We start from the raw sequence: 27,385 nt of genomic DNA, 5'->3' as shown, positions 1-27,385 counted from the left end.
TTCCTGCCTATCTTTGCAGTAAGCGAAGTCTTGTTTGGCACTATTTATTGTGTCTTTTTTGCTAACACATGTCGATATTGTCTCAGTAGAGCAGCTTAGCGGTGGAAGATTTTTTGTGAGCACTTTCGCATATGATCTTTTACTTAACTGCTGCTGAAATATTCCATGTTTTACCTTATTCACAAAGTCGTTTGGTTTTCCACAATGTACACTCGCACTGTTAACTTCACTTTCACAATCCGTGGTCGAAAGAGCTTGAAAGTAATTTTTGTTCACTATATTTATGTTTCTTTCGCCGTTTTCTGTATCTTGTATTATCTGTTTGCGTCTTTTGTACTTCACTTCCGTCCAATTCTCCGACATATTCGTACTTTCATGGCACGAGTTTTTCATGTTCCGTTCACTTTTTTCTTCTTTAAGTTTCTTGATATCCATCTTCAAGGAACTGATAATAAATTGTAAACTAGACACCCGTTCGCTGAGCTTTGTAATTTCATCCTTACAACTGTCACAATTTTTCTTTTTCACGGCAAAATTCACACTTTTTCTCAGACACGCACAACGAATTTTTACACTAGATCATCACATGGTAAGTGAAAAGGAATTGGGTCACCCTGTAATAACAGCAAGTGTGCAAGGTATACATGTTAAGTTTTTACTGGACAGTGGTAGTCATTTGAATGGCATGCCACAGGCATTTTCTGAATCTATTAAGTACACAGAGGGAATAGTAGTAATGCATGTTTCTGGAATAACAATTATTGGTGCTTCTGGTAAACAATTAAAGAGTGTGAAACAAGAGGTACTATTAACTGTGGAATTGGCAGGACAGCTGTTGGAGGGCAATTAGTTGGTGATTCAAAATCTCAGCAGTGATGTAATATTTTGGATTAATTTCTTGTGCAATTGGAAAGTAGGGAGTTCAACATTCTATGTTGGATTCATTATGTGGTGATAATGCTTGCCCCAGCTGTCTGTCTCATTTTTCATGTTTCCTAAGGCAGTCAAACTCTTCTCCTATCCTATCTGTATTTTATAAGTGAATCACAAACATTCTGTCTTCGACTTTCATGTGATTTTGTACAGTTGGATAGTTTAGTATAGAAAATGATATCCAAACAATGAGGTAAGGTAAACTGAAAATGCTGAAAATGAAAGCTGTCAGCATATGTGGAGGATAATTAACATCTGAAGTAATCAGCTCATGTGTGAAGTTAGTATAATTGGGTGCAGCAGCAGAGGCAACATGCAGTAAAAATCATCTTGAATACTAGATCTTAATATTAATTGTGGTATAATACAAGTGTTTGTGTTCAGTGCAATCGGTATATGGAGATAACAATCTACCCATAGAAGTGTCATGGTACAGCTTTGTTTAACATCAGGAAATTAAAACTTTAGACATAGCTGCCTGGAGTAATGCGTGTGCAAAGAGTAAGAAAGATTTGTATGTACATTGCCCTTCAGGCTAGAATATTAAGCAATTTGATGGAATACAGTGAAGCAATAACTTTGGCTGAATGGCAAGGAGAGTTAAGTTGGCCTTAGAATAAAGATCTGTTACTATGGAGTGTTTGTCAGTAGAGTCAGTTTTGCATTAGATAAGCAGACCAGGTGTTTATGTATTAGTTAATGAAGCAATAATGAAATAATAAAATAATTAATAATGTTAGGGTCTTAATGTTTAGGGAGCCTGTCTCCGCATTAGGGATAATTTTTGAGAATGCACTCCACTAGCTAACATGGTTAACAGGGTTATTTGGTAACCGTGATAGCGTTACGGAGATGTTTAATAAACTCAAGTGGCAGAGTCTGCAAGAGAGGCGCTCTGCATCGCGGTGTAGCTTGCTCGCCAGGTTTCGAGAGGATGCGTTTCTGGATGAGGTATCGAATATATTGCTTCCCCCTACTTATACCTCCCGAGGAGATCACGAATGTAAAATTAGAGAGATTAGAGTGCGCACGGAGGCTTTCAGACAGTCGTTCTTCCCGCGAACCATACGCGACTGGAACAGGAAAGGGAGGTAATGACAGTGGCACGTAAAGTGCCCTCCGCCACACGCCGTTGGGTGGCTTGCGGAGTATAAATGTAGATGTAGATGTAGATGTAAGAAATGTAAGTAAAATTATGGACCTGATAGGCATTATTAATGCAAAAGATAACAGCATGCAAACAAATGTGGTGTACTGTATTGATGATATAATTGTGAACTAGGCAACATTGGGTACTGTGTACACGGTGTCCCACTCAAACTTCCAAGATTTCAAGGACCCAGGAGAGAAAAACCACAGTAGATACGACAATGAATAATGTGCCACATTGTAGAGCATCTCAAAGAATTTATATTCCCATGTCAGAAGCGCCAAGTATCACCACCAGAGTGCAGCATGGTTGTATGAAGTGAAAACGGCGACTCCACAGCAGCGCGCGCAAGCAGTACTGTAGTTTGCAGAAACAAAATCGCCAATAACTGTGCACAGAAATTATTATTGTGTTTATGAATGTGATCCACTTTATGTAAAAACAATTAAGGAATGGTATAAGAAGTTTCTGCCAACAAAATGTTCTGAAACATTCTGGCAGTACATGTCACGGAGTTTGAGAAGAGATAGTGGAGGACATCAGACAAACGTTTCTCAGAAGCCCACATAAGTCAATTCATGAAGCATCTAGGAAACTTGATGTACCTTGATCAACATTGCATCATGTATTTCACCAGTGTCTTCATGTGTGTGCTTACAAAGTGCAAATTCTGCAACATCTGACGCTGAACGACATACCACGCCAATAACAATTTGCTGCGGATATGCTGCAATGTAATGATATGGATGCCAGCTTCTTGAAAAGATGTTTATTCCCAGATGAGGCAACCTTTCATCTATCAGGAAGGGTTAATACGCATAATGTTCAGATTTGGGGTTCGCAAAAGCTGTATGTTGTCATTGAACATATTCGTGATAGCCCTAAACTAAACGTCTGGTGTGGGCTAATGCACAAAAGGATAGTTGGACCGTCCTTCTTTGCGGAATAAACAGTGAATGGGTCAGTGCATCTGGACATGTTGGAGCAGTTTGTGTACCTTCAGCTACGAGACTTGCAATCCAACATCATTTTTAACAAGATGGAGCTCTACTGCATTGGTCCTGGATAGGAAATTTCCCAATCATTGGATTGGACGCGGAGGACCCATTGACTGGCCACCACGTTCACCCAACATTACGCCGCTTGATTTCTTCATGTGGGGATTCGTGAAGGACCGCATGTATGTGCCCAAAGTTGACGATATTCCTACATTGTGACATCATATCACTAATGTGATTGCAACAATAACAGAGGAAATGTTACAAAGTAATTGGCAAGAAACTGAATATACACTTGATATTCTTCATGCTACAAATGTTTCACATGTAGAGGTGTATTGATGATAAATAAATAAATTCTTTGAGATGCTCTACAATGTGGTGCATTTTTCATTGTCGTATCTACTGTGTTTTTTCTGGGTCTTTGAAATCAGGGAGGTTTGAGTAGGACACCCTGTATATAGTGCAGTTCATTACACTGCGGCTGGAAATGAGAGTTTAACATAAAGAGCAATATTTTAGTGAGGTACTAGTCATGTAATGCTACATCATTGCATCCATATGTTACCTGAAAACTTCTATTTATGTTCTGAGGAATTATGAGCTTAAAGTGGTTAGCCTTCTGCCACCGAGCAGTGTGTCATCAGTGTGCAAGTAGCAGCAAGCGGCTTATTTAGCATTCATATAAGTGTAGTAGTCAAGTTGAAAATTTGTTTGAGTGTTCTTCGCGCACTTGAAATCCGGCAATCATCATTGTGTAGTTTCGTATTTAGCAGGGGCAGATTTGCATTTTAATATCTGTGACATGTAAAGTCGCGTAGTTGTCTGTCATTTGTTTATTTCTTTCAAATAGTCTTTGGGCGTTACTGGCAGTACAGTTAGCCTTCAGCCACCAAGCAGTGTGTCAGCAGTGCGCAAGTAGCAGCATTACTGCATTTACTAGGCAGTCTTGTATTTTAATAACCATTTAAATTTTGTGTTGAATTGTTTGTGCACTCTGCAGATAGTTCAGATGTTCTTTGCACAACAGTATTTAGCATAGATAGGGACTGCGACTGCTGTGTTCGGATGCAGGCTGAGTTGGCATCCCTTCACTCTCAGCTTCAGGCAGTGTCGACTTCGGCTGCACAGCTTGGGGCTGTTGGCAATGGGCATCACTGTGGGGGTCCGGACGGGGGTTTCTCGGGGACGGCCAACTCGTCCCACGCATCCCCCGATCGGACTACGACTGTGGCTGCCCAGGATACTGCCCACACTGAGGTTGACCCTTCACCCATGATAGAGTGGGAGGTCGTCTCGAGGTGTGGCAGGGGGCGAAAGACATTCCGGAGGGCTGAATGGAAGGCCTCTCCAGTTTGTCTGATGAACTGGTTTCAAGCTCTGTCTCCAGCTGATACTGATCTTCGGCCGACCATGGCTGCTTGTCCTGTTCCATTGGTTGCCCCTTAGTCTGCAAGATCCAGGCAGTCACAGAGGGTGGGCTTACTGATAGTTGGGAGCTACAATGTCAGGCATGTTATAGGGCCCCTTAGGGATATGGCTGCAAGGGAGGGGAAGAAAACCAATGTGCACTCCGCGTGCATACCGGGGGGAGTCATTCCAGATGTGGACAGAGTCCTTCCAGATGCCATGAAGGGTACATTGTGCACCCATTTGCAGGTGGTCACTCATGTTGGCACCAATGATGTGTGTTGCTATGGATTGGAGGAAATCCTTTCTGGCTTCCGGCAGCTATCTGATTTGGTGAAGACTGCCAGTCTTGCTAGCGGGATGAAAGCAGAGCTCACCATCTGCAGCATTGTTGACAGGACTGGTTGCAGACCTTTGGTACAGAGCCTAGTGGAGGGTCCGAATCAGAGGCTGAGACAGTTCTGCAACCATGTGGGCTGCAGATTCCTCGACTTGTGCCGTAGGATGGTGGGGTTTTGGGTTCCGTTGTATAGGTCAGGAGTCAACTACACACAGCAGGTGGCTACACGGGTAGCAGGGGTTGTGTGGCATGGACTGGGCCGTTTTTTAGGTTAGATGGCCTAGGGCAAGTACAGAAAGGGCAACAGCCCCAAAGAGTGCAGGGCAAAGTCAGGACATGCGGGGACCAAGCAGCAATCGGTATTGTAATTGTAAACTGTCGAAGCTGTGTTGTTAAAGTACCGGAGCTTTAAGCACTGACAGAAAGCACCGAAGCTGAAATCGTTATAGGTACGGAAAGCTGGCTGAAGCCAGAGATAAACTCTGCTGAAATTTTTACAAAGGAACAGATGGTGTTTAGAAAAGGATAGATTACATGCAACTGGTGGTGGCGTGTTTGTCGCTGTCAGTAGTAGTTTATCCAATAGTGAAATAGAAGTGGATACTTCCTGTGAATTATTATGGGTGGAGGCTATACTCAACAACCGAGCTAGGTTAATAATTGGCTCCTTTTACCGACCCCCCGACTCAGCAGCATTAATGGCAGAACAACTGAGAGAAAATCTGGAATACATTTCACATAAATTTCCTCAGCATGTTATAGTCTTAGGTGGAGATTTCAGTTTACCAGATATCGACTGGGAGACTCGGATGTTTAGGACGGGTGGTAGGGACAGAGCATCGAGTGACATTATACTGAGTGCACTATCCGAAAATTACCTCGAGCAATTAAAATGAGAACTGACTCGTGGAGATAACATCTGGGACCTACTGATAACAAAAAAACCCAAATTTTTGACTCTGTAAGCGCAGAACGGGGAATCAGTGATCATAAGGCCATTGCAGCATCCCTGAATGTGTAAGTAAATAAGAATATAAAAAAAAGGGAGGAAGGTTTATCAGTCTAGCAAGAGTAATAGGAGGCAGAGTTCAGACTACCTAACAGATCAAAACAAAAATTTCTGTTCCTACACTGACAATGTTGAGTGTTTATGGAAAAAGTTCAAGGCAATCATAAAATGCGTTTTAGACAGGTATGTGCCAAGTAAAACTGTGAGGGACAGGAAAAACCCACTGTGGTTCAACAACAAAGTTAGGAAACTACTGCAAAAGCAAAGAGAGCTTCACTGCAAATTTAAACACAGCCAGAACCTCTCAAACAAACAGAAGCTAAACAATGTCAAAGTTAGCTTAAGGAGGGCTATGCATGAAGCGTTCAGTGAATTCGAAAGTAAAATTCTAGGTACCGACTTGACAGAAAGTCCTAGGACATTTTGGTCTTACGTTTAATCAGTAAGTAGATCGAAACAGCATATCCAGACACTCTGGGATGATAATGGCATTGAAACAGAGGATGACACGCGTAAAGCTGAAATACTAAACACCTTTTTCCAAAGCTGTTTCACAGAGGAAGACTGCACTGCAGTTCCTTCTCTAAATCCTCGCACAAACGAAAAATTGGCTGACATTGAAATAAGTGTCCAAGGAATAGAAAAGCAACTGAAATCACTTAACAGAGGAAAGTCCACTGGACCTGATGGGATACCAATTCGATTCTACACAGAGTACGCAAAAGAACTTGCCCCCTTCTAACAGCCGTGTACCGCAAGTCTCTAGAGGAACCGAAGGTTCCAAATGATTGGAAAAGAGCACAGGTAGTCTATATCTCTGACATCAATCTGTTGTAGAATTTTAGAACATGTATTTTGCTCGCGTATCATGTCATTTCTGGAAACCCAGAATCTACTCTGTAGGAATCAACATGGATTCTGAAAACAGTGATCGTGTGAGACCCAACTCGCTTTATTTGTTCATGTGACCAAGAAAATATTAGATACAGGCTCCCAAGTAGATGCCATTTTCCTTGACTTCCGGAAGGCATTTGATACAGTTCTGCACTGTCACCTGATAAACAATATAAGAGCCTACAGAATATCAGACCAGCTGTGTGGCTGGATTGAAGAGTTTTTAGCAAACAGAACACAGCATGTTGTTCTCAATGGAGAGACGTCTACAGACGTTAAAGTAACCTTTGGTGTGCCACAGGGGAGTGTTATGGGACCATTGCTTTTCACAATATATATAAATGACCTAGTAGATAGTGTCGGAAGTTCCATGCAGCTTTTCACGGATAATGCTGTAGTATACAGAGAAGTTGCAGCATTAGAAAATTGCAGTGAAATGCAGGAAGATCTGCAGCAGATAGGCACTTGGTGCAGGGAGTGGCAACTGACCCTTAACATAGACATATGTAATGTATTGCGAATACATAGAAAGAAGGATCCTTTATTGTATGATTATATGATAGCAGAACAAACACTGGTAGCAGTTACTTCTGTAACATCTGGGAGTATGCGTACAGAATGATTTGAAGTGGAATGATCATATAAAATTAGTTGTTGGTAAGGCAGGTGCCAGGTTAAGATTCATTGGGAGAGTCCTTAGAAAATGTAGTCCATCAACAAAGGAGGTGGCTTAGAAAACACTCGTTCGACCTATACTTGAGTATTGCTCATCAGTGTGGGATCTGTACCAGGTCGGGTTGACGGAGGAGATAGGGAAGATCAAAAGAAGAGCGGTGTGTTTCGTCACAGGGTTATTTGGTAAGCGTGATAGCGTTACGGAGATGTTTATCAAACTCAAGTGGCAGACTCTGCAAGAGAGGTGCTCTGCATCGCGGTGTAGCTTGCTGTCCAGGTTTCAAGAGGGTGCGTTTCTGGATGAGGTATCGAATATATTTCTTCCCCCTACTTATACCTCCTGAGAAGATCACGAATGTAAATTTAGAGAGATTCGAGCTCGCACAGAGGCTTTCCGGCGGTCGTTCTTCCCGCGAACCATACATGACTGGAACAGGAAAGGGAGGTAATGAGAGTGGCACGTAAAGTGCCCTCTGCCACACAGTGTTGGGTGGCTTGCGGAGTATAAATGTAGATGTAGATGTAGATAGTGGAACAAAGGAAAGTAATTTTGGTGATTAACTGAGAACTGATGTGAATATTCTGACAGGTCAACTATTTGGTGACATTTTGTGATGTTGTGAGGATTTAATTAACTGTTTCAATGAGAGTAGTACACAGAGTGGAGAAATAGGGCAATGATTTGGTACAACTTCCATCCCCTTAATTTTAATTTGAATAGTAATTAAGCTATATGATGGTGACTCTATTCTTTTGTCATAAAGTAATGGTTAGTAAATCTATGCTGCTGCACATCTTGAATGTTTGCTATTTGTCAAATGGGAAAGAAATAAAAATCTTTCAAGTTTAACAAGTTTCAGAAAGTTACGACTTAAGAGTAATGCTTTGTAGTGTAATGTGCACTTGATTTAAAAAATTTTCTGGCCGCCACCTTTCTTACTGTAGTCAATTTTAGTGCTAATTATTGTAATGTTATGAAAAATATGTAGTATAGATATTTATGAAGTAATGACTATCATTTTTAGTGCTCAACAATTTTCTTAGACTTAGCTAGATGTAAAAGTAAGTGTACTAAAGTAGGATATTTTGTTTGATTTTTTATGTACTGTGGCAGAGGAGAACCACCTCCAAGGGAGCTGATTGCAGTGAATTTCCTTACTAACTGCCACTTGGACCTGTTGAAGGCATGAACAGCTTGGAGAGAAAGTTTGTTAAAGCTAATTAAAAGTGTGAAAGTGATTGCAAAAGATACTAAACATTGAGCAAGTGAAATTTTTTGTCTTAACATGAACTGCAATTTGCAGGGTAATTTAACTCCTTCGCTATCCATGGGGATTAAATTCTTGTTAAGCAAGACAGGACTTGTATCAGATTATATGTGTTTTAAAAGATAATCCTTGTTTAGGCCAAAAAGGACATCACTTATGATGAATGTACATAAATTTTGTTAAGAGTGTAACTTGTAGGTATTTTGTGAACTGTATTTAATTATTTTGTATGGGAATATCCATATGGCCAGTTCAAATAAGTATAAATTTGAAAAAAATATATGTACTGTAGTTTTCGGTAATATTTCTTATGTGATACTTTTTTGTGTGTAGATGTTAAACCCAGTTTCTGGCATCACTTTTGGTCATTGAATTGTCCAGTTAGCTATTTGCAATATCTATCTGGTCAATCCAATGAGGGGACGATGTGATGAAGCAAGCTTGGATAATTTAAATTTTCCTCATATTTTTCCATCTGCCTCCTTAAATTCGTTTTTTCACATTTAATTAATTACCATTAGTGTACGTGAGTATAATCTGCATTTTCATAGAAGAGAAAGGTTGGCCCTCAGTTTTAAAGAATACAACACCAGATCTAATTTGGTGCTTAGTTTTATGTATGTAATTGATTTTCTAATTTATTTTGACTATTCCTAGTTAGTATCTTTTATTATAGCGTGAAATCAGTAGTTGGTTTGTAACTTAAATTTTATTGTTGATGTATAAACAAATATAAATTCTGTACTAGTTATAAACATTTGGAGGAACAACTAATGATATTCTTAAAGTATTTATTTGGCTATATTCTAAAACATGCTTGCAAAGCTAGACTTTAATTAATTTCAAAGTAATTAACAGTTTTGTCAAATGCATTGTTTACATACTGATGTATGTTAATTTCATTATTTAAACAAATAATTTGGGCTAACCCTTTCATTAGAAGAAACTGTTAAAAAGACAGAATTTTTCGATGTATTCAGTTAAGTTAATGAGTTAAATTTAACTTTAAACAATGTGTAGTTTCAGTACCTATTATTGTGATGAAAAGTAAAGGCTCGATTTTTGGTCATGAGACAGTCAGGCCACAGCCGAGTTTCAGACGAGTAACCTGTGCTGGTTAGTACAACAACAATGCTTCAAATTAACTGTGAAATAAGTGTTAAACAATTAGGCTGGGTGTAAAAGCAGTGACAATGTCTGCCCCATACATACCTGATTATTCTTCAAGAACTGTGAACTTTGTGGTTAGGTTTTACTCTTATAAATGTTCAACAGGAAACTAATGTAGCAGTATGTGGAGGTTCACCTGCAAACTTTTAATGAGGCTTATGGAAAGTTAAACAATAGTGCATTGACCATTTGGGGGGTTGTGAAAAGTGAAAGTAAAAGACAGTGAAACACAACTGTGCATTTGTCGGCTACAATATTTACAGTAGTCAGTGTCCAAATTACAACCCCATATTTCAGCCAGTATGTTGGCACTGAGGACAACAAATGAAGAAATAAAAGCAGTGGAACCACTACAACATCCACAAGAGTTTGATTTTGATATAATGGAATGGTGATACTGCAGGTGGGTCTGATATCAGATGTCCCTTAGGTAATTATGGTTTTTGTTTTTGCCATCAGTGTACATTATAGTGGTTCATGTAGTGTCTTCAATCTGTAGAGGCTTGCATCTCATATATGCATCTGATTCTGTCTAGAGTCTTTGTGAATTCCAAGTGACCGAATGTTGGAGCATCATGAAAAATATTCCAAGATAACTGGTCGTAGATTACCTGGGATGACAAATGACCATTTTCACCCCACTGTATCATAGTTCCTCTTAAAAAAATGCTGTTTATTAATTGGAATTATGGATTGAGCAGTTCCTTCAAGGATTCTATGGTTTTCAGCAGTGCTGGATCTTCCCTCTGTTCAGCAGCAAGTTCATTTATTGCAGTGATGACTCAGATTTTATTCACACTGTTGTGTTCTGTCAAAGGATTCTTTGGAAGGCAGTTGACATCTTTGTGTCTGCTTTTGTATACCGCACTGACATCATACACCTGACGCCTCAAAGCTCTCTTACCAGTTGACCTAATGAATTATTCAGGCTAGTCAGCCAGCATAAAGAGTCGTGACCCACCACAAAGGTGAATGGTTTTTCAATTAAACCTGCCTGGAAGTTGTTGATGATCAAAAACACTACAAGACACTCTTTGCTGGTTGTGTGTCATTGTTTATCTTGACCTTGTTGGATAGTAGGGTTCTCTGGAAGCATAAGCTATTACCTTTTCAGCACCTTCCTGAATTTGCAATAGAACTGCATTGATCCCGTCACTGCTAGCGTTGGTATGAAGTTTTGCTTCAGCTTTCTTGTCATACAATCCTAGAACTGGAGAAGATGTTGGTGCCTCCTTAAGAACAAGGGAAGATCCTTCTTACATCTTTTTCCAGGAAAATTTGATATCTCTGTGCTATAGTTTTTGCAAGGGATGTACCTTGGTACAGAAGTCCCATATGAGTCACTTTTAGTGTGAGCAATTCCAAGGCAATTTCCCATATCATGAGCATGCTGAGTGGTCACAAAATCTGTGACTGGTCTTAATTTGTTTGGATTTAGATGGACTCTTCTCACCATACACTAGGTGCCCTACGATTTTTATTTCTTGAGCAGTGAGGAGGCACATTTTTGGATTGAGGCATAGACCTGCTGTCTGAACACGTTTCAAAACTGCTGCCAGGCAGCTCTGATGTTCCTCAGGTGTCTTAAAAACAGACAATGTCATCCAGATGTCTCGCACATTTAAAATGTTGAAGCAGGTTGTCTATCATATGTTCAAAGGTGGCTGGAGTATTAAACAGTCCAAACAGCATAGCTATAAACTAATGGAGGCCATCAAGAGTTAAGGAGGCAGTCATTTTCCAGTCAGCCTCATCAACCTGGATTTGCCAGTACCTTGTTTGCGTGTCCATAGCTGTAAAATACTTTACTTCTTTCAAGTAGTGTAGGGTTTCATCAGTGCATAACAATGGGTAGAAATCTTTTTCCATGATGTTTTCCATTTGCTTCCCTTCTTCTTCAGAAGGACCACAGGAGAGGATGAAGGACTCTCTGAAGGTTCAATGATATCATCTTGCAGCATCTTCTCCACTTACTTATGGATTATCCAACATTCAGCCAGCAACACTTACCTGAGCACTGGGTACTTGGTGGATGATCCTCAGTGTTGATATGGGCCGCTTGGACTGTATTTTCTCCACTCCTGATTTGAAACCATCTGAAAATTGATACAGAATAGTTGTGACTGATTGATGTTGTTTCTTGGTCAGGCCAGATGGTACTGGCAGTTATTCCTCTGCAATGCCTGTAGTTGTAGCAGAGGATGATTTTTCATTGATGTCATTAAGCTGCCCTTCCTGGACTGGTTCGATTGTCCCTGTGCACAAACCCTTCGGGATGAGTTGTGGGTACATGTGACAGTTAGTGATCCAAAATTCTCCTTTTTTTCTCCTTCACCATCTTCAATGCTTATGATAGTAGCTAGTATGTAGATTTCGTCTGTGAGCCTGAATAGCTTCTTGCATAGTTTAAGTGAACATCTTGATTTATGACTGCAATTCATGTCATTGATATGGTGGTATAATAACATCTCCAGTGGCAAACAACTGCCCAGAGTCATCTTTGTTATATGTGTATGTTGCAAAAACTTCATCAGTCTGTGATCTTCCACAGTCTATTACTGATGCCTGCAAGATCTCCCATCTGAGAATGACGTTATGACTACATGCCATTTACGTGGAAAGTTCAATGGGCTGTGTTCTGTTGTTGTTAACTATTCTTGAAATACATGTTCCTGTTGACTACACATATTTCCCATTTTCAACTTTCAGCACAATCATTTTTTATCATAAAAAATTGTCTTCCTTGGATGATGATGGTAAGAATCTGACATTACAGAAAAATAATGTCCTGAGTCGACTAGTGCCCAGACACTTTGGTCTAATGACATCAATGAGATTTTCTGACCTCTTGGAGGCTGTTGTCCATGTAGGATTTGCATTTGGCAGCCTCCTCTCCATAGAAGGTGGCCTCACATGGATTACCTAATGTCTGTAGTGATGGGTGCAGCTGATACCTCTGTACATTGGGGAACAGGTACTGTGTGTTTGGGAGCAAATTCGTCTGTGGTATACCATGGGATTTGTCCCACAGGCTGATTGTAATCATATGTAGTTGACTGATGTGAATAGAACTGTTGTAATGTTTGATGTCTGGTGGCATATCAGTCATTGAAAACTTGTGTCCTTTCTCTGCAGTAGCATACAATGTGTCCAGGGTGTCCAGCATATTGTCCTCTATTTTCCAAATGTCTGTTCTATGGACATTATACTTGCTGTATGAGTTGGTTGTACCTGCATTGGTCGAATCCTGTGTTGTTGTTTGCTGGCTCTGCCATAAGGGCGAGTTGGCTGAATCCATTCTTCATGGTGTGTTCAGCAGGGGACAGATTGGCGATAAAGATTGACACACCATTTTTTCATCATTCTCCATTACCTCCTGACGCGATCAGTCAATATTTGTGGCTGTTATCACCTTGCTTACTTGCTCTTGATTACTTGTTCTACAGTTCTGGTTTTCATAAAATGCTGTATCTCTTCTCTTACTACCTGGAATCAGAGAACAGTGAGGTTTTTGTGGTCTTTCAGAGCTGCCGTAGGGATCACATTCAGGAGTCAGTCATATTTCTACTGATTCTTTTCTGTTGCTATTTCTTGATATACTGGTACCGCTTGATGGATTCTCTAGTTGTTGTGACAGCCCTTACCAGAAGAGCATTGGTAAATGTCTTCTGCAAGTCCTTTAATCAAATACAATACTTTATCAGTTTCTGTCAAATCTGAATTCACAATGTGGTATAGGAACAAAACAGTCTGTATGTACGAATGTATCATTTCTCCATGATGGACCTGTTTTTCAATTGTTCTTCCAGTAAGGAGACCTTCTGCTGATTGGTGTCAAATATTTTCATCAGTTCATCCTGGAATTTATCCCTGCTTATGATGGTAACTGGGGTGGGGGTTGCCTTTAGATTTATGTTTATGTGGTGTGCTACAACTGAGTGCAGATCTAATAGCCTCCCCTAGCTGGGAAATTATGCAACTCAGATATTTATCTGTCTCATTAAGCAGTAGGGGGTTCGATTCCATGCTGTTGCCTGTTGGCCCAAATAACACAAAATTCAGATGGTGTGCAGAATAGTTAGACAAATAAAAAAACTTGATTTTCAAGCAATTACATAAATTACACTGACAACGAATGAAATAATGTCAAAGGAAAATATATCCCAAGGGATAAATAATGTTGGCAAATGCACTGAATTAAATATTAACTTGCAGTGATCATTACAAGTGAACTAACTAAATAAATCTATTTAACAGATATTAAGAAGTAAGCAGAGTGATAGGAAATGTTTCATCCATTATGTACAAGTCACTATATTAATCACCAGTGACACATGGAAAATTCTGTCCATGCTTGGAAATATAACATTATCAAAGACTGTAACTAATAGAAAAACATATTACCATTCACACACAGTGCCCTTAAAAGCTCTGTGTGATAACTAAAATTTACACAAATTCTGAAATATGCAAATATTGGGCACTCTAAGCATGTGCAGCACTCTGACCACCCATAATCTCATTAATCTTACCACAAATGACAAGGAGGCAACTTAAGAGAAACAACACCAGCAAATGAGCCCTGAGACGTGCTCTACCTGCTCTGCTTACTTACAGCCTTGGTCATGTGACATACTACTGTATGCAAGACACAAGGTTCCTGTCCCAGAGAATTGAAATATTTACAGTTTTATTATACTTCACTTAACATACATAATATATAATAAATAAATTCATATCTATAAATAAATACATGTCTATACCACTTTCATTATTCAAATACCTGCAAATACTTGATAAAAATATTTTGAATGGATGGCCCATTTCAGTTCAAATGCATGATTGTTCTAATAACCCTGTTCCCTCTGTTCAGTAATCATGCAGATAATAAAATACAGAGAACTGTGTTCCTGACATTTTTGTCAGCATCAACTAACGTTTATATGTATAATGTCTTAAGCAGAAAAACGGGATCATAGATATGCTATTGCCAAGTATATTGTAGCAGTGATTAACAGTCAGTAAATATACTCACATTGATTTTTTGTAGATGATGTTGCTTGGCTCATTGCCCAGTAAAATTTTGAGAATGATCCATTCATAGATCTTATCAGATTTACAAAAAAAGAGATAGATTCTTAGCAATGGATCATCGTAGTATTTTCTTCAGCTCAACTCTGTCAACAATATGATTCTCTTCATTTACATAAAAATGACACTGGTTAAAAATGATCCCTTTCAAATTAAACACTGTTTTTTAAGTATTACTAATTTTACTCCTTGATAGCAAATTCTTTGACATTAGCTGTATTAGGTGTGGACATGCTATCTATTTGCAGCACATGAAAATTCATGCCAGACTGGGACATGAATGTGGATTTTCCACATATTGCAATCAGTTGCCATAATCTCTTCTGAGGTGTCTGAAGGAACAAACTTTATAAAATAAATTTTTTAATAAGTGCTTAGGCAAGCCAACAATGATAATGATAATAATCCAAAATGTTGTGAATTGTGTTTTATTCATCTCATCTCATAATATACATCCATAACCCATTTGGTTTGTATACAGGACACATGTCAAAAATATATAATACAGTTACAATGATTTTTACATTAATAAATAATTGCACTACAGTAAATAATAACACTATAAGGATATTTCTTGGAATATGTACCATATTGTATCCAGCTTAAATTTCCTGTTTGTCCTACATGAAGTCATCCACTGAGTAATAAACTTGTGTCAGTACCTCATCCAGCTTTATTTTAAGTGAACCTAAATTCACCTGCATCAACTTGTTCCCTTTTAATTTATTACAAATTTTCATTCCCATGTATTGAGGTCCCTGGCATACAGTCAGAGGAGGTGGGTGGGAAGCTTAAAATTTTATTTGTTTCTAGTATCGTGAATGGACGAAGTTGTTTCCCTCAAATAATTCATGTCTGGCATACAAAAGTATAATAAACTCATATATGTAATGATGGCAGAGTTAATATTTTAAGTTTTCTACATAATGGTTGACATGGTTCTTTATGATTTGCAGTGCACATATTTAGAATGATTTTTTTTCTCTATTTTTAGTACCCACATTATGTTTGTTGAGTTGCCCCCCCAAAAAATAGTGTACCTAATAATAGATTCAAAGTAGCTTTAATATACTACTTTTTGTGTGTTCATGTCAGTTGCAGTTGATAATATTTGCGATTCTGTAGATGAAACATACCAATATGTCATCATTAGGATAGTATGACATAAAGTGTTGTGCTCAGGTGTCAGGGTGCCACATTTGTGGGCTTATATAAATTTTGTAGCATTGTTATTTCATATATGATCATTTTAAACCTCAGTTTATTATACTGTCATTAATTTCACTACATCTCTGCTCTTGTTTGACTGTTATTGATCATTAGTTACACATAAAAAATAAAAACTTCTCATTTTGTAATTCCAGAATTCTTTTCACAAGAAGTGAATCTAGCTTTTCATTAGTATTTATGTAAAAACACATGTACATGTTAGGAACATTTTTCAATTAATAATCTTCTTGATGTAACCAACTTTGTAAATTACAGTGTTGATGAACTGATTGTACAAATTTGTATACTAACAGCTGAAAGACATGTAAAACTTTATGTTGCAATTTGAGAAGAGTGAAATAACACGTTGTAACATAAAGTATACACCAGCAAATTTTCAATTGTGATCCACCAATTTTCTGTTTGTAATAATGGATGACATACGTAGTGACTGTTAACGCAAGATATAAGCAGTGGTGAATCAGCCATCAGGATCCCAGTTTTCCAATGATTTTTGTGAGCCATTTTTGTTGCAGTTTCGTAACCATATCATGCAATAAACATATAATTCTGAATTATTCTGAAATATTGTGTCAACCTGCATTCCTTGAAATGTATTTTGGCACTACCAAATCATTAGCTGCACTGTCAAGAACTCAGCAAGTTGCAGCAAATTATAGTAAAGCTGACACTCACAAATTATTTTACTGCCACAGCAGCATAAGAGATCATCAAGAAATGAAGGTGAGTATTTGCTGTTAACTGTTATGCCATGTTGCATTTTTATAGACAATGTGACAAGGATGCCGAAGTGGTTAAGGTGACCACTCATGCTAAGCAGGAAATCTGACGCAGTAGCAGATGAAGTGTTTGTACCTAATATAGTAAATGTCAAAGAATTCACAATCAGTGAATAAATTTTGTAATATTTGAGATAGCTGTGAATCACCAGCTGTGTCTGTCAGCATGTTTGAAGCAACAGACATTGTAAAATATACTGCTTTTAAGATTGACTGGTTATATATTTCTTCCCATACTGATGCATTATGTATGTTGACATTCTAGATATAAACATATTTGCCCATAGTCAGCTCACAATACAGATATCACATCATTTAACATGGAAGCAAGTTGGAGACTTGGTTTCTTACATCTGTTCTCCTCCAACACTTCACAGAGACTCTCTCGCCAAAGTTAAATCACAATAAAGAAAGATAGAACACCTCATCAGTGCAAAGGATTTGTAAGATAACATTACAGCAAGTCCGAGTAAACTTTTATGAAGAAAGTAATAATCAGAACACAGATGTATTTTATAGAGAGAAAACAATTATATGTCCTTAAGCATAAGTTTTGGTAATGAAGTTTCAAGATTTGGGTAATATTAAACATATAATTATCTGCCACTTACTAACAAAAGGAACAAATCCAATTTCGTGGGATAATTAACGTTTTCATAAATAGCACAAAAATGGAAGAAATGGCCATTCAAAATATGATAAGAAAAATATGAACAGTAATAGTTACCAAGTAACACAATAACTCTGAAAGTTCCGATAATGAACATAAGATATGCAATTTTAAACAAAACATCATCAAAATATGAATGGTATCAAACATTTCATTAAATAGAGGTGTATCATCCTCTACTACTGAACAGGCAGCACTGTATATAGTACAGGTTCATTTGGCTGTCTTCTGCATGCTGTAGCAGCGTCATACTTGTCAAACCAGGCACTGTTAACATCAGTTATTTTATCGAAATCTATTTGCAATAATAATTACTGCATGGTAATTATTTCAAACTGAACGTGCTGGTGCTAGCGTTTGTGTACATGTAGAGGACTCTGCTTCACCGAGTGTTTAAATAACCATAAAAATTAATTTATTTAATAATTTATAAATGCATTAATTACATCAGAAAGCTGCCTAGCCATGTAGCTGACATCAGTGACTTGGTGTGCCATATGTGTCCTTAACTTGTCTGTACAACCATAACTTACTTATAAATTATAAATGTTTAAATAATAATACTTCTTAAACTATGAGTCTTATGACTTTGGTGACAATTTTGTTGGAGGTTGAGCTTCTGCTGATTTTAAAACATCTTTGGATTCCCTGTAGCACAGTTACAAGTGATTTTAACAGTTTATGTGAATATAAAGCATTTTCACCCTAATATTTAAGTTATTAGTCCATGATGGCTTCCATTCTTTGATCATGTCTGTCCTTCCCACCAAACTGGTATCTGGGAAGTACAGCGGCCTCTCAGCGGCTGGTCACTTGCCACCTCATGTCAACCACACCTTCATTGCAACACTCACCAATTCTGTGTGTCCCAACCGTATATAGCATTCTGCAGGCTCTTGAAGCTCACAGTGGTATCATATGAAATAATATGACCAACCTGGTTGTAAAGTAAAAAGCTATTGAGCTTCTTTATACTGTTTTCAAACTCCTGTTGAGCTGTGTCATCCGAGTAAAAGTACAAGTTTACCAAACTCACATCTCATCATCCCACATGTTGCATTTGGTGACTCAGTCGAATCCTTTCAGAAATTTTGTTGGGTCTTGACCAACATCTCCGGAGAAGAGTATTGGATGACTGATATGCAGCTGACTTACTGTTGGATTGGAATCCATTGATTTCCTGGTAATAAGGACAGTGAGAATGATGTAGGCTACTCCTTGTGTTCCATTTACTGTCCATGTAAGTGACAACTTTTATGTTGCCTAATTGGAGTCATGGTGATGTAGATATTTTGAACTACCTATCTTATCAGCCAAACAGTGTCATGTTGTAACCACACTGAAATGCAACCTGAAGGCAGGGTTGTCAATGAAGTACAACACTTAGCGCTGAAAACATATTTACTATGAACACCAATTTATTGCTAGAACATAACTGACTTCCTGGATGGAGAATGCAGCTGTTTACACAAATGTTGAGCATTCCAGAGTGCTGGTATCTATACAAGCATTAGAAACATAATATATTGCAAGAACTTTCCAGAAACAACAAATTTAAATAATTAATTGCTGGTGGTAAGGTTTCTACTAGAAACCTGCAGTATGCCAACTAGCAATGCTAACCAGTATGCCACATTATGTACACCACAGCTTGTGGCAATATTAACACTCATCTTTCTTACACCTACATTTTACACAAAATTAATAGTTAGCTATAATGCTTTACATCTATACATTGGTTTTTTCATTGAGATAGGGAAAATTTTTTGTTTCTAAGGAGAACCAGCAAGCCATCTCATAGATAATGAGAACAGAATTTCAATATTTTATGAGTACAATGAAAACATAAATAGATCTGTCTGAAGAAGGAAAAATAAAACTGATAGCATTCATATCAGAACGAAAGTAGCTGCTGATTTTCTCACACATAAATACCATTTTTCTCTCAAGAACAAAACCAAAAGAAGAGCCAACATGCCTAATAAGCATCTGAGAACTTTTTTCTATGGGAATTTTAAAACCACAAGTACCACCACTCGTTTTCAGTAGGTTTACCTGGAATGTTATTAGGTCATCCATGTTTCATCAAAGTAATACACTGCTGAACTACTTTCTTCTCTTATTCCTTGCATCTTTTCAGGAATGTGGCTCATACTGCAACTATGTCAATTCTTTCTATTAAAACTTCCTTCCACCATTACTTTTGATGTGTGTGAAACCAATCTGCTTGCTTTGTAGTCAGTTTTCACTTGCCTACTAGTTACAAGTTCTTGTGATATTGGATATTCAACAGCTATATACATTTCAAACATGCAGTGCATTAAAAGATCAGTGCCCCAGCTGCCCATTTGTTTTATAGCTTTCTTGTGACAACACAAAACCAACTTTTCCTGACATTTATACTGCTCTGGCACTTTTGTTTACTATTCTCTGTACAGGTCCCTTGCTGACACATACTTCTGCAGTTTGTTCTTTCATCTTCAAAATGCGACAGTAGGAGTCCCACTTTCAGATTCACATTTGAAAAAGTTATAGACTTCCTCACCTGGTTGTGAAGCACTTCATGTGTATTGGAATCAAGTGATTTATTTATTTGGAAACTGCGCTAACACATTTCCAGATACACATTCACAGCTACAGTGCTACAAGAAAATAACATTGATGTATTAATGAATAATTCAGTTGCTCTCTGAATGGACCTGCATTCTCATGAAGTATGGCAATGGCACAACATGTGGAAGAGAAAATCTTGCCATCTAGATGTAACTCGTGGCTAGCTGCTTGAAAAGAGAATGAATCCTATTGGCTGTTAGTGGTTAATGGAGGGGGATGTGCAGACTGGAGGATGTACAGAATGGTTGAAAACTTCCTTCCCACATGTCATAGTTTATAGAGTAGCATGAAACTCCAGTTTCCATAAATTTATTGTAAAGACTACAAGACAGTCTCAGCCAATGACTAACATGCACAACATAATGATGTACAACATTTGCCTCTGACCCAAAAAACAATAAATCACGTAAACAGACATTAAAAATTGAACATTTGAGTATGTACAAATTTCAGTCAGAGTTTGCAACATTTGTGTCAATCATTACTTTTTTCTGTCGCAACACACAGTTTATGATGGTGTTCAGTCAGTCTGATATAAAAATATTACTTTTCATTATCTTTTCTGAGGTTGTAATAATGATAGTTTGTTTAAATAGTAGAGTCATCTCAAAACTAATTCACACTTATTTTGCAAATAAAATAGTGTAACATGTACCTTTCAATTACACAGTTAAGTTTCATTTCTTATGAAGTTCATTCTTGCATTAATAGTACTCAGTAAGTACATAATCTGTAAAGCCTTGTCCCTCTTGTCCTCTGTCTGAGTGACCTGTCCTTCCTTTTTAACCTTCACAGCTCTATCCTTCTCCCCTTCCTGAGGAAGGAACAATTAGTTCTGGAAGCTTGGAGTGTGTATGTGCTTTAATTTGTTTTCATGAGCACTGCTGACATATTGTCTCCAAAAGAGAATTACTGGCCAGCTAGAGAATTATCCTTTTAATATAAAAAAGTATATTGTGACAATATAGGCCTAATGCACTAAAATGTAGTTACAAACACTAATTTTCATTTAAAAAATTGAAAACTAGATTCTGCAAGATAGCTCGAAGAAAGTCTCTAAAAGCTTTTGATAACTCATTAACATAGAGTTGAGAGACTTAATACATTATGACTTTTCAAAAAAATATAGGATGTATCTTCTTGCTTCATGTTTGAGTAATTGTGAACCAGCAACCCAAATTATCTATGGAGACATTAACCAAAAAAAGTATTATTTATTAGATTTTTTCATCAATTGCAAATGTAGTTGAAGAAAACTCTGGTGCTCTGTGTTATGGAGAAAACAAGTTTACTCAGGAAGCATCAAAATAGCCTGCATAATGAAGCAGTTATTATGCAGCAGCACCAGTGCATGATGGGAGTGGTGACTGGGTGGTGGTATGGAGGAGGCTGGGGCAGAGAGGGGGAGAGATAGTATGGTGAGGGTGGCGGACAGTGAAGTGCTGCAGGTTAGATGGAGGGCAGGAGAGAAGTGGGGAGTGAGATAAGTAGTGGAAAAGGAGAGAAATAAAAAGACTGGGTGTGCTGGTGGAATGACAGCTGTATAGTGCTGGAATGGGAACAGGAAAGGGGTTGGATGGGTGCGGGCAGTGACTAACGAAGGTTGAGGCCAGGAGGGTTATGGGAAAATAGGGTTAATTGCAGGGAAAGTTCCCACCAGCACAATTCAGAAAATCTGGTGTTGATGGGAAGGAGCCATATTGCACAGTCTGTGAAGCAGTCATTGAAATGAAGGATATCATGTTTGGCAGTGTGTTCAGCAACAGGGTGGTCCACTTGTTTCTGAGCCACAGTTTGTCTGTGGCCATTCATGTGGTCAGACAGCTTGCTGGTTGTCATGCCTACATAGAATGCAGCACATTGGTTGCAGCTTGTCTTGTAGACCACATGACTGGTTTCACAGGTAGCCCTACCTTTGAAGGGATGGGTGATGTTAGTGACCGGACTGGAATAGGTGGTGGTGGCAGGATTTATGAGACAGGTCTTGCATCTAGGTCTATTACAGGGGTATGAGCCATAAAGTAAGCAGTTGGGAGCAGGCTTGTGTAAGGATGAACAAGTATATTGTGTAGGTTCGGTGGATGGCAGAATACCACTGTGGGAGGGTTGGGAATGATAGTGGCCAGGACATTTCTCAATACAGGGCAGGACAAGAGGTATTCGAAACTCTGACGGAGAACATAATTCAGTTGCTCCAGTCCTGGGTGGTACTGAGTTACAAGGGAAATGCTCCTCTGTGGCCAGACTGCGGGACTTTGGGAGGTGGCGGGAGACTGGAAAGAGAAGGCACAGGAGATTTGTTTTTGTGGAAGGTTGGGAGGATAATTACGGTCAGTGAAGGCTTCAGTGAGACCCATGGCATATTTCAAGAGGGACTGCTCATCACTGCAGATGTGACAACCATGGGAGGCTAGGCTGTATGGAAGGGACTTCTTGGTGTGGAAAGGATGGCAGCTGTTGAAGTCGAGGTATTGCTGGTGGTTAGTAGGTTTTATATGGATGGAGGTACTGACTTAGCCATCTTTGAGGTGGAGGACAACATCTAGGAAGGCGACTTGTTGACTTGAATTGGACCAGGTGAAGCAAATGGAGGAGAAGTGGTTGAGGTTCTGGAGGAATGTGCAGAGGTTGTCCTCACATTCAATCCAGATAGCAAAGATGTCATCTGTGAATATGAACCAGGTGAGAGCTTTAGGATTCTGGGTTTTTAGGAAGGATATCAATAGCGACAAGCAGGGCATCGTGTGGTAAAGGGACAGGAACTGTGTAGAGTCGGTGGAGGAAAAGGTTGGTATATTTTATTTGACTTCACTGTCCACCACCCACCACACTATCCTCCCCCTCCCCAGCCCAGCCTCCTCCTTATCCCCACCCAGTCACCACTCCCATCACGCACTGGTGCTGCTGCTTGCAGTGTGGTTCCAGTTGCCTGAGACTGCAGTCGTGTGTGTGTGTGTGTGTGTGTGTGTGTATGTCTATTGTTGATGAAGGCCAATGGCTGAAAGCTTTAATTGTGAAAGTCTTTTTTGTTGTGCCTATCTGCGACTCGGTATCTCCACTATATGGTGAGTAGCAACTTTCTTTCTCATAATATTGTTACATTCCATCCTGGATTTTCCATTGTTTGATTTTTAACATAAAAATTCTTCATTGTTGAATTTCTGTTGTTACAGTCTTGTAGTTGTCACTGCATATGACAATTAAAATTTTCATTGTGAAGATGGAATGTTGCTCATAACCATTGCTGAACAGTCTTTGGATACATTTATTTTTCGGTTGTGTAGATTCATACCAGTGTAACCTAGCCAGGGAGACTGCACCAACAATTTAATGATGTAAAGCTGATTGGTGCTGTTTTACTTCATAATATTCTCATGTTTGGATAATAATTCATTAGATTCACACAGGCCATCCAATAAAAGCTCATAAATAAATAAATGTTACTATTATGCATTATTCAATGAAGAAAACTGAATGACTGAGTCCTAACGTTGGTATGTTACAGGACAGAAGGAAGTATTGTATGGGGAAGAACACTAAATTCTCCCTGGTGGCCTGGTAAGTAGTATTGACTTAACAGTTTGGTATTTGTATGATCCTTTATTGATGCTTTTAATTTAATGACTTAATAAAAATTTTTGGCAGCAGTTGTCTGTACACCTGCTGGCATGCAAGAGAGTAATATTCCAGGATGTGCTTGGCTGCAGTGGGCATGTGAATCAACCTTTGATGTGGTAATTATTAACTTGTCAGATTAATTTATTCTGTTATTAGTTCTAAAAGTTAGTATGATGTATGTACTATTACATGTCTCTATCAGTAGTTATGATATTTCTCTTTACGTATGTTCTTACATTTCTATGAAGGTGGTCAAAGTTTTTCGCAGCTGAATGCCTCAGCCCTTTTTGTGCCACACCACTACTGAGTGATGGGCATTATAACTCATTTCTCTTTCTAGCATTATGTTTATGACACTTTCTGTTCTTTTGGAACTGTGATTGATAGTTGACAACAAACTTCATAAGGCAGTAAATGCACTGTGTGGCAGTTGTTGGTACGCTAATTATGTACAAGGGACTCTAGAATGGACACCACATTTTACCTTAATTACACACTCTGTGCAACACACACTTTTTGGTTCTCGACAATGCATAACCCCAGTACATGTTCCCACAAGACCATATTTGATGAAAATAGGGAAAATAAGTGATCTTTTTAACATTTTCATCTCCAAATGCTCTAATGAGGAATGATATTCTCCAGATTGACAAAGAAGACATTGCTGAGAGCATTGCGGAGAAGCATGATATGACTTGGCATCATTGGTGGGCAGTTTCTGAGTGGAGCAGTGGCAGCCAAGTTCTATCTACTATGAAGTGTCAAACTCCCTTTTTTTATTTGGGTACTGCATTTGGTATTATCTGTTGCACATGACAGTTCATAATAGACCCCACTGTCTGAGGTGGTATTTATTGTTGTGTTGCCCTCATTAACTGTTAGCAAATTTTAATGGACCAGATGATAAATTGTCAATTTGTTTGGATCTTAGTTGCTTTCAGAGTAGATATAGAAGGGTAAGCTGACTTTACTGAAGATGTAACTACACCATATTTTGTAGACATTACCCAATAGGTGTCTTCTTTATTCTTGAAAGTAACTTAGAATTTCCAGACATCTCCACACAAGGAGCTTCCATGGAAGATTTCCTCTTCTCCACATTTTTTTTTAAATATCCGTTTATTGACATCCCTTCTGATTATGTCTCAAAGAGAACTCATTCAGACTTTCTGGTGCTTACAGCAGTGAAGAGGATGACTGCAACCACAAACATATATGAGCACTTACTCTGTGCTATAGTGTCATATTGAAGATCAGCTGATTGTCACTCCATTTTGTTTACATGTTCTACTGTAACAGCAGTTCTTTCTCTTTGCGTAATGCAGTCAAAAGAACTGTGTGGGATAGGAAAGTGATGGTCATGGCTTATCTCTGAAATTACTTTGGTTTTATTTGCCAGAAATTGTTTATTTTACATTTTGCTATGGATGTATTAAGACATAATTGCAGGCCATTATATACATTCAGGATGTGAAGTGGTTAGGGCTCCTGATAGACGTTCATAAAAGTGATCACATTATCCTGATATCATCGCTTTAAATTTCACCTCCTAAAGACAAGAAATAGCCACTAATTCTATCCATATTCATTAGTTTTCTTGATTCACTTCTCGTTTGATGCTATTAATGTGTTGACAAATTATTTATGCGCCCGAGTGGTAACCCATTTCAAATTACACTCCTGCAGAACATCCCCTTAGTCACAGAACATCATCAAGTTCAATCACTCTCAATAAAATATTCCTAATTTTGTGCTGTTACTGCAGCAATGTGAGATTTAGATAGATACAACACAAAATTGTTGCAGCATTTGAAAATTTTCTCAACTATAAATTATCAATCAGTGGGTTTCTATAGCAGTGGAAAGTTCTGGCAAAATGTAAACAGTTTAGAAGTAGAGGTAACAACTCACTGTATAATTGATAAGCACATAAAAAATGTTGAAAACTAGCTACCTTTTAAGATAAAGAGAAAGAGAGAGAGAGAGAATACATAATTCTGTGACTGCAGTTCTGTTGGTTAACTGGGAGAGTGTTTGTATTGAACGAAGTGAGAGAAGGGAGAAAGGAGGTGAGGAGCTGGAGGAAAGGTTGGGGAAGGTTGGCTCATAGCTTGGAGTGAGGCTGCAGGTGCATGGGGTAGGCAGGCGACACACAGGCACTGACACCTTCACGTACGTGTAGTGCTCGATGATGCATTGTCCATGAGTGGCCAGACTACATTCCTCCACAGCCTCAATACCTTCTCACCACATTCACGTAACCTGATCCCTATCATCCCAATGTGGTACCTTTGTGGAAGTTAACCTCCACCTCCTAGGTAGCTCCATCAATATTTCAGTCCATATCAACAGTATCTGCATTTTGACAGCTGCCATTCCTTCACCAAAAAATTATACCCATATAGTTTGCCACCTGTTATCAGTGAATTTGGAGAGATAAGAATTCCTTTGCACAATATGCTGAATGTGTCACTAGGACTTCCACATATAGGCAATATCCCGAAAAGCCTGCAGATTGATATCTCGTTGCATACCCTCACACCCCATAATCCTCCAACCCATCCCCAAGAACCAGTTGCAAAGGAGCACTCATCTCATTACCTAGTATCATCTCAGATGGGAACTACTGAAGCATATCCTGTGCCAGGGCTAGGAAAAACTATCACTGTGCCTGAAAATGCGAACATCCTACCCACAATCCATCTCTAACCTCCTAAAGTGGAATTCCATTGCCCACCCAACCTATGAAACATCCTGGTCCATCATTAAGTCACAACCATTGTGTAAGATTTATCTGCAAAACCATGCTGCACGTCCTTTTCTGGTCATGTCACTTGCTTATCCTACCCATCAGAGTCAGGGCCAGTTCTGCTGCAATTTCTGTACAGCTTTCTATATGGACATGACCACTGATCAATTGTCCACCCAAGTGAATGGCAACCCCAAACTGCAGCCAAGAACAGAATTGACCAACCAGTGCTGGAAAAGGTTGCTGAGCACAATGTCTTTGATTTCAATGGATGCTTCACAGCTCAGGCCATCTGGAGCCTTATCACCAACACCAGCTTTTCTAAATTACATAAGTAGCTGTTGTCCTTGGAACACATCTTTCTTTCTTGTCATTCTCCTGGCCCTAATTTCCACTAGCTTGCTGCTCCACACATGCCTCCATCCTGTCCCAGGACTCCAAATTTAGTCAGCCTGCACCCAACCCACATCCTCTTCCTTCATTCTGTCACCCCCTCCCAATCCATTCCTGCACATCAGAGTCATCATACACAGCATGAATGCACCAGTGCCAGTGCTCTTGTGTCACATTCCTACCCTGTGCACCAGAGCTGCCTCTTCCTTCTCCCTCCTGCACTGCTATCCTGTACACCTGCTGCCTCCTTTCAAACTGTCAATTACCCTTTGCCAGCCCTCCCTCCTACTTCCCACCTCCTTTCTTCCATTCCCACTTCACTTGGCAGAACCCATCAACCCTGTCAATCAGTAGAACGGCAATCCCAGAATTGTTTATTCAGTTAGCACAATGTA

At 38.9% G+C, this 27,385-nt stretch overlaps 1 protein-coding gene across 1 annotated transcript in view; it reads left to right on the top strand.

The window, feature by feature from the left end:
- LOC126481669 (uncharacterized) overlaps positions 1-27,385 on the top strand; it is a 266,931-nt gene that overhangs the window by 128,019 nt on the left and 111,527 nt on the right. The window contains exons 4-5 of the mRNA XM_050105597.1: positions 23,736-23,788; positions 23,876-23,964. Of these exons, the coding sequence (XP_049961554.1) occupies positions 23,736-23,788; positions 23,876-23,964 (142 nt within the window). The remainder of the gene's footprint in view (positions 1-23,735; positions 23,789-23,875; positions 23,965-27,385) is intronic.

The sequence above is a fragment of the Schistocerca serialis genome, chromosome 5, assembly GCF_023864345.2.
Source record: "Schistocerca serialis cubense isolate TAMUIC-IGC-003099 chromosome 5, iqSchSeri2.2, whole genome shotgun sequence".
Lineage (NCBI taxonomy): Eukaryota > Metazoa > Arthropoda > Insecta > Orthoptera > Acrididae > Schistocerca > Schistocerca serialis.
Note: the sequence above shows the minus strand (reverse complement) of the source record. Positions and strands in the feature narration are given on the sequence as shown.